This window comes from Fukomys damarensis, unplaced genomic scaffold (genome assembly GCF_012274545.1).
Source record: "Fukomys damarensis isolate Sample0158 unplaced genomic scaffold, DMR_v1.0_HiC HiC_scaffold_16, whole genome shotgun sequence".
Classification (NCBI taxonomy): domain Eukaryota; kingdom Metazoa; phylum Chordata; class Mammalia; order Rodentia; family Bathyergidae; genus Fukomys; species Fukomys damarensis.
In genome coordinates, this window is record NW_022900928.1 from 118,997,581 (window position 1) to 119,006,567 (window position 8,987).

At 42.8% G+C, this 8,987-nt stretch overlaps 1 protein-coding gene across 2 annotated transcripts in view; it reads right to left on the reverse strand.

Moving 5' to 3' along the window:
* Positions 1-8,646, reverse strand: part of Nhej1 (non-homologous end joining factor 1) — an 80,534-nt gene extending 71,888 nt beyond the window's left edge. The window contains exons 1-3 of one of the 2 annotated variants that reach the window (XM_010611868.3): positions 8,530-8,646; positions 4,895-5,071; positions 3,950-4,162 (exon numbers count right to left, since the gene is read on the reverse strand). In XM_010611868.3, coding sequence (XP_010610170.1) covers positions 3,950-4,162; positions 4,895-5,071 — 390 coding nt within the window. In that variant the 5' untranslated portion in view covers positions 8,530-8,646. The remainder of the gene's footprint in view (positions 1-3,949; positions 4,163-4,894; positions 5,072-8,529) is intronic. The other variant, XM_010611867.3, reaches the window with a different exon arrangement.
* Positions 8,647-8,987: the final 341 nt, after the last annotated feature.

The following is an 8,987-nucleotide window of genomic DNA, read 5'->3' on the forward strand; positions in this document are numbered from 1 at the left end:
TTTTTTTTTAAAAAAAAAAAAAAAAAAAAAAAGAGGAAGCTGAAAGATTAAAATTCCACTAAAATCATAATGTTACAAATATTCTTATTTAATCCTCACAAATTCATAGTAATGTTGTAAGTGGTATCTCCACTTTACAGGTGAAGCAACTAAATCATAAAACTTCCATACTTATTCATGGTAATGGAAGTCTGAAAGTGGTGGGACTAATTACAAAATCAAGTCCTCTGGTCCCAAGCCTGTGATCATTCTAACTCCAAGAAATCTTGGGGTGTAATTCCTAGATATCAAAAAAAAAAAATCTAGCCAGGCTGGAAATGTAGCTCAGTGGTTCTGCCACCTGCCTCACAAGCACAAGGTCCCAAGTTCGATCCTCAGTACCAAATAAACAAACAAACAAATAAATAAATAAAAGAGCAAATGCAAAGTCAAGATGTGAAAGAAAAAAAAAAGAACAACCAAAGGAGTGACAAATTTGAAACTCAAAATATGGAATGTTGAAAATTATATTAGATACTAGAAAGAGCAGACAATAGGGAGGAATAGAAGAAGAGAAGTCAAGATGGACTCAGAGTGATAAAGCAGTGACCACTCTCTCCCCAGCACTCGGAAGGCTGAGGCAAAAGGATTCACAAAAGTTTGAGGCCTGCCTGGGCTACATAAGTGAGGTCAAGGCTGGCCTGGACTATATAGTGAAACCGTGTCTTAAAAACAAGCCAACAAGGTACCCAATAAGGGTACCAAACAAAAACAAAAAAACCAAGCAAATAAAAAGCAGAGACCTAGAGACCCAAAGTTTTATATATTTCTTAACATCCTGCAGAGACCTAACCATTGAACTCAGAGTGTGAATACATTATATGGCAGAAGCTGCAGGGAAACAGGTACCTTCCTGTGCACTTATATAGCCAGTAGGAATTAAGCTGCAAGTATGTCTGGAAGACAGTTTGGCACGAGGTGAATGGTTTAAAGACACAAATATTTCTTGCCCTAGGTATTTACTTCCAGGAATTTATTCACACATTTACACACAGCAGAAGTGAATGTGAGGGTATTTAGTGTATAGCACACAAAGAAGTAGAACAATTAAATACATATTAAAACAACCATTAAGTAAGATGCCATGTTGCTACTAAAGATAGTAAGGTGGGTCTCCTAAATATATTGGTATAAATGATATCTAAATTCTGTAATTAAGCATAAAAGGCAAGGCACTGAGCACTGGGTACAGCACACCCTGTGTAAAACTATGTACATGTATGCAGACAAGTATTCAACTGTGTGAATTTATACCTACAGTCACACATAGAAACACACAACACAGCTTTTCTTAAGAAACCACTCAGAGCAGGTATCACAGGTTGCTTTAGAAAAGGAAAATGAGAGACTAGAGAAGGGAGCAAAAAGAAGACCTGTTTTTTCACTGTATTCCTTTAAATGCTGTCTGAAATGTTGGCAGGAATTACCCATTCAGGAAAAAAAAAAAAGTAAATGAAAACTGCCACAAGAATGAGAAACAAACAAAAATTATAACAGTGTGACCTCACAGACACACACACAAGCTGAAATAGTATCCACCTACATCTTCGCCAGTGTTCATGGCTATCACTTGTTCCCCACCAAGCTCCCCTGGATTTGGGGGTTTCCCGGGCATGACAGTCTTCCTCTTTTAATGATAAGTATTTTATTTTAACTTAAAGGGCAGTAGTTTATCAATTGTTCAAAACTAATGTCTCCCCATAGCCAATCAAGACTCATCCTTCTCTAAATACTTTTGCTACTTTTCTTATTCTAGCTCCTCACTTAGAAGAATGTGCCAGAACAGCCAGTCTTTCTTTACTTTTTTCTTCAATTATAATTATAATATTATTATACGGCTGGGCTAGTTGGCACATGACTATATTCCCAGTACTTGGGAGACTGTGACAGGAGTATCACCGTACTTTCAAGGCCAGCCTAGGCTACATAGAGTTTGAAGCCAGCCTGAACTGCATAGTGAGACCTTGTCTCAAAAACAATAAATACTATTATACAAATGTTCTTTTCTGTATTTTTTTTTTTCAGTGCTAGGGATCAAACCCAGGCCCTGGCACATGCTAGGCAAATATTCTACCCTTAAGACTTTCCCAACATGCTATATTGTTTTAAAAGAAATTTTAGTGTCCATCAGGCCCCCAGGAGAGCTGCCTCCCTAGTCACACTATTCGAAATTTGTAGAGCTGTGTAATGCAAAATGAGACTAGCTATTACTGGGGATTCCCAAAAGCTGCCCAGAGTTTGCAGCTCAGAACAAGCATTACTGGGGGAATAGTGCCCCCTGGTGTCTCTTAGAAAAAGTCCTAGGGATTTTGAATGAAATGCTGTATCAAAAGCAGGATGAGAGATTTTATAAGACATTCAATTAAAATCAACAAATGTCCTTATGATGAATGCTGTCATTATGTATACCTAAAATGTACCAGTAAATGTTTTGCTTTAAAAAAAAGTTAACAAATGTGAGTGACAATTATATGCCAGGCACTGTGGATGGGCCTTAGGAATTCAGAATAAATGAGAAGTAATTCCCCAGCTCTCCAGTCTACCTTTATGAGGTTCCAGATAAAAAATAAACATCAGTAATGTTTCATGTATGGAGGCCAAAACACCACATGCAGGTACAGGAGACCAAAGACAAGATCTGGGAAAAGATGGTCACATTCTGCAGATCTATCTGCTGATAAACCTATACTCGTGGCCTCCCACAGAAGACCCTGGCCTCTAAGTGCTACCGACTGAAACAAACTCTGTCTATCATTCCTACAAAATACTACTCTACGCCCACTCTTCATTTCTAATACAAGCACTTGGGTGCTTCAGCTATAAGTGAGTACAAGGTATGATACTTCTAATCCCTGAGAGTGGGCTTTCAGACTAGGCCAAGCCAGCACTCAAATTCAGCTCATTCATTTATAAACTGGATGACTCTGGACAAGCTACCTTCAATCTCGGTTTCTTGCTCTAAAAAATTGGGATAATAACACATATCTTGCAGGAAACTCATGGGGACTACAAGATGAGACAATGCTTAGACAATGCTTGGGGCACATACTCCATCCTGTTGTTGGAGTGCTTTTTCTTCCTGTTTTGTTTTTAATGTTTTTGATGATCACAAACTGGATCATGCTAAGCTCCTGCTTTAAGTTTTCAATGAATCCCCACTGCCTTTGAGATAAAATCGAAATTCACTGAGTCCTTCAGATCTGGCCACTGCCTACCTCGTTTCTCGCATCTTCCTATCTGTCCTGCATTCATGAAGTTCCTGAACTTGTCCCACACTTAAACATCTCTATGCTTGTTGCCTACAATGACTCTTCTCTTTATTTTCTCCCAACTAGTTTCTAATCATTTTCAAAACTCTGCTCAAAAATCCTCTCCTGAAACCAAGCATGATGCTGCATGCTGGTAATCCCAACACTTGGGAAGCTGAGGCTGGAGGATTATGAATTTGAGGTCAGCCTGGCTACAGAGCAAAACTTTGTCTTGAAAAGAAAAGAAACTCTCTTTTCAAAGAGGTTTTCTCTGTTCCTCTAGACATCCTCAGCCCAGCCCAGTGAAAGAACTTACGACACTGTAACACAATTTCCTATCTGTCACCTTACTAGTTTATAAACTCCAGAAAGAGACCATATTATTTCATGTCAGGATGCCCAATAATTAGCATATAGGTGATGCTTCATAAATATTCAGTAAATAAATTAATGAATAAAGTCATCTAACAAAGTGTGTAGGTCCAAACTTTAGTGCCTTTGGAAAGAAAGAATATATTAGTCAAGAATCCTTTTTGTCCCCTGTGTAGTCAAGGACAGCTTTCTGCTTGGAGAAGAATTGTGAACAGGCTTCACAAAAATAAAAGAACACCTAAAGCTTCATTCCAAGCCGCAATTCCACCCCATATCTGAACTGCACTTACCAGGGAGGGACTAGCCAGACTGCAGCGAAAATGCCAATAGAAGGGGAGACCAGAGAGTTCACTCCGCACCCGGAGAATCAGTGCCTCTGCCACACGCTCACAGGAGAAAGCAGCTGCATCAGGCTGGACACCATCTTTCAACAATGGGTGAAGCAGATTATCCAAATGACAGAGAAAAGCTGCCGGGAGAGCGGTCAGGCGCTTGTTCAGCTCCTAAAGAGACAGCAGTTGTATAGAAGGAGGGTACTGATAGGAAACTGACTCCTCATGAGCACCTGTAAAGAAAAGCTCTGGTCAAGGTGGGCATGAAAGGGCAGAGAGGGAAAGAAAAACTTCAAAACAGGAAAGAAAACAAGAAGGGATCACAAAGATAGATCAACTGGTTTACTTCACGAGTCTATCTTGGCAACATCACTTTACAGAAGGCTGTATATCAAGTAATCAAGTTCACATCATGCATTATCATACATAAACATTCTCTCTCACACACAGAATCTCTCAAACACGCATACACACGACAAGATCCCAGGAGTGTAAATAAAAGTGTAAGACATGACAGGCTGAATATCCCTTAACTGAAATACCTGGGACCAGAAGTGTTTTAGATTTCAGAGGGGATTTTTTTATTTTGTTTTGTTTTTTGTTTTTGGGAATATATGCACTGACTGTACCAGTTAAGCAACACTGATCCCAAAAGCTAAAGCCTGAATGCTCCAAAATTTGAAACTTTCTGAGAGCTACTGCTCAAAAATTTTCAATTTTGGAACATTTTGGATTTCAGATTTTCATATTAGAGATAGTCAACCTGTAACTAAAATCGTGTTAATCCAATCTTCCTTGCCAACTTACAGGCAATCAAGCTGGCTGATGTTAATGCTCCCTGGCATTTGCTAGGAAAGAAGCATACCCCCGCCACCCCACGGCACTACTCCTCTTCACACTCACCTTGGCTCGCTGGCTCACCACACTAGTATCCATATGCTCATGCCACACCTGTTGAAGATCCGAAACCAGCAAGGCATAGCCCTGCTTGGTGATATAAGCTTTGGCCAACAGGGAGTTCTCGCTGAGCTGTAGCCATGCCCATGGCTGCATCAGCAGGCCTTGCTCCAGTTCCTCCATCTGCAGGAAAGGCCTAATTTAACAAAGTGTCTCCAGGGGATTGTAGGCCTGGGAGGTCATCACCCAGAAACGATATAGCAACTACGATTTTGTGGCAATCCTCTTCGATAACACAGAAGGTATGGACTCGCAGTCTCCCCTTTATTGAATCAGCTGGCCATCAATCTTACTACCTCGTGGCCACTCATGTTTTTCTCCACATTAAAAGAAAAGAAAATATCTCTTTTGGGTGGGCACATACTGGTGCATGCCTGTAATCCCAGTACTCTGGGAGACTGAGACAAGAGGATCAAAAGTTTGAGCCCAGCCCAGGCAACTTAGTGAGATCGTGCCTCAAAACTAAAAAAAAAAAAGAAATAAAGAAGGACTGGTGATGCAGCTTAGTGTTAAAGCCCTGGATTTAGTCTCCAGTAATGATGAAAGGAGATAAAGGGAAGGGAAGGGAGAAAGGAGAGTGAGACAGAGGAGAGGAGAAAAAATTATCTTTCTTGCACAGAGTAAGCCTGAACTTTTAAAAGAGAAAGAAAAATTTTGTCTTATAAAACATCATAAGTCATAAGTGTCAGGACAGGAAATTCAAATTACTCAATCACTATGTATAAACAAAGCTCTGGAAGCTCTCAAGAATTTTTTTTTTAATCTCTAAAAGAGAAATTCTTAATCTAGAGTATATGCATGCGAAGCCTCTGAAATTATATACTGGCGGGGGGGTAGGAATCAAACTCAGAGCCTCACACTTGCCAGGCAGGTGCGGTGCCACTAACCTACATTTCTGGCTTTTGTGTGGCCAGGCATGGTGATGCATACCTGTAGTTCCAGCACTCTGATAGTCTGAAGGACTGAGAGTTCAAATCCAGCCTGGGCAACTTAGCAAGACTGTGTCTCAAAATATAAAAGGACAATGGCTGAGGATAGCCTGTCATGGTGGCTCACACCTGGAATACCAGCACTTGGGAGGCTGAGAAGGGTGGACTGCCAAGAGTTCAGGGGCAGCTTGGTCTATACAGTGAGTTCAAGACCACCTCAAACTACATAGCGAGACCCTGTCTCAAAAAATCAACAACACTCAGTGGTTCCACAGCCTGCCTCGCAAATGCAAGGTCCTGAGTTCAATCCCTGGTATCAAAAAACAAAACAATAACAAAAACAAAAACAAGAACGGCTATGGATGTAATTCAGTGAAAGCCCTGGGTTCAATTTCCAAGGAGGGAGGAGGGAGGAGGGGAGGGGAGGGGAGGGAAAAATTGTGTGCATATATGCATATACATCAGAGGTCCATACCTAATTCCTAAAGGGATCCATGACACCAAAAACAAACAAACAAACAAAAAAACTACTAAATTCTGTGGTCAGAAGCAACAGAATACCCAAATCCCCTTTCAGCAAATGACCAGAACCTGGGAAGAGAATTAAATTCCATTAACTCATTCCCTCGCCCCAAAGTACAGCCACAAGTGATAACATGTGCTCTGTGCAGTTAGGAACTTTTGAAATCCAACTTTTCTGCCTGAACCACTACCATAGTAGTAGCCTTAACCTAACAGATATTCAGTAACTATGGCTGCTTGACAGAAAGTTTGGTTATTTTTCCCGTGGATCAAAAAAAAAAGTAATACAATTTCCTTCACTATTCCATGCAATAAATGCAAAACGAAGAGAAGTACTAAGAGGTGAAAATTTAGAATATAAAGACAATAATGAAACTCTTTAAGTCTGACTAACACAATGGTTTCTAAATTGGTCTAAACCATTCTTCCATCTACAACCTAGCCTTCAAGTTGTGGCCTTGGGTCATTACTTAATTTATGACTACTGTCTTGCAGACTAGATAGGTGAAATATACATACAGTCATGCCACATAAGGATACTTCAGCCAATGACAAGACTGTCTATACGACTGTGGTCCCACAGACTCTATCGCTGTCTTTTTGTATCACACACTCTATGGTGTGCACATACTCATGGTTTTCTTTGCTCCCCTTCGCTCAAGCAAAAACATCTTTATGCAGATCTGTGGGACATGTCTCTGCTCACACCTAGACAGGTTATTACTAGTAAATAACTTGTCTGGCCCCAAGTGGGGCTGACTGAACAGCTTTATACTGTACTGAAAATGGTACATTCACTTGATCTGGAACCCTTACAATAAATGTAAACATCCCCATCTTAAGCAACACATGACTGTACACATGCTGGCTGTTACCTGCTGCAGCCTCAAAACCTTGAAGATGGTATTTCCACTCCAATTCCCACACACTGCTCCTACAGAGCAGAAGTGGTGGCTAGGCTCGTCTTCCCTGGACAAGAGTTCCTCATTGCCAAAGATGACAGCGGTAAATGAAGTTGTTCAACCCTCTCATTTCCCTCAGAGGGTTCCCTGAGAGTCACCAAATGTTTACTATTCTAGCCCCTCTTTTTGGAAACTTTCAAGGGTCAGAACCCTCAGACTGATGGCTTTTATTTGGGGGAAGAGGGTAGTTGAAAATTTGGCCAAGAGGAAAATAGCCCTATGACAAGGTCTGAAGAGCCAAGAGTGGTGGCTCACACCTGTAATTCCAGCACTCTGGGAGGCTGAGGCAGAAGATCTCAAATTCAAGCCAAGCCTGGGAAACGTAGTGACTTTGTGACGCCTTGTTTCAAAATAAAAAGGAATAGAGATATAGCTCAAAGTGAAGGTCCTGGGTTCAACAGCCAGCACTGCAAAAATAAAAATAAAAATAAAAATGTCTGAAACATTCAGCACCAGATACAGGCTGGCTGCTTGCACAACTTGGGCCCGTTCTAAATCTGAGGCCTTTAAATTTCACTTTTTGTCCCTCAAGGCTGCCTTTAAGATTCATGTTAACCAGATTCACCAGTTTAAGTCTCCTGAACGCCTTAACAAGTGCGAAGAGCAAAAGCAGGCATGGGGTCCTGAGAACTGCTATTTGCAGCAGGGCCTTGGCCGAGGGCCCCTCAGGGGAATTCCCCCAAAGCCCTGAAGAGGGCAGCAGAGCCATAGAAACTGTCCAGGCTAGGCCACGCCCTGTTCCCAGGGAGAGGTAGAAAACTGGGTCCCAAGCCCACAGTCCCGCCCTGTTGCTGCTCCCGATGTTGTTTCCATCTGCCTTTCCTAGAAGAGTTTCGCCGTTCGCCTTTCCACTTTTACAGTATCAGCTGCACTGAGGGGTGGCCCAGAACCCCTCCAGGTGTAACGAAGATGACCACCGCAGCACCACCACACCAGAAAACCCGCCCAAACACTGAAGCCCCGCGAACCCTGAGAAGTCCTAGGAGGCTAACTGCGCACGCGCGGCCCCACCCACTCCAGGAGGTTGCCCGGCCCCAAAGCCCCGGTTGCACGCGGTCCCTTCTGGGAAAAAATGCCCGCACTAGGCCCAACCCGCCGGCTACGCACAACTCCTCTCCGCCCAGCCGGGCCCTGGCCCCAGCACGAACACAAGCCCAACCCAACCTACCGACAGCGGCCGCGAAAATCCCCACCCTCCTTGAGGAAGGCGCGCCGGTCCGCTCAAACTGAAAGGCCTAGAATACAAGCCGATCCCCTCAGGGGGCGGGGTCTCGGCTGCGGGGGCGGGGCTTCCGAGCCCACTGATTTGATTGAAGGCGCACCCGGAAAGGGGGGGAGCCGCAGCCGCCTGGACAGCTAGAAAAGAGGCTGGGCGGCCCGCGGGGAAGCTAAGGAGTAGGGACGCTTCGTGGAGACACCTGGCAAAGGAGAAGAAAATACCAGAGGAGATGGCGAACGGAGTTCCCGAGTTTGAATTTGTCAAATTCAGATTACTTCTCTCTCGTCACCTAAGGGTCTAGCCTTTGCAGTTTCCCTGTATAATCTCTGGGATCCTCACTTTTTTTTTTTTTTTTTTTTTTTTTTTTTTTTTTTGGTACTGGGGATTGACCTCGGGTCCTTGAGCTT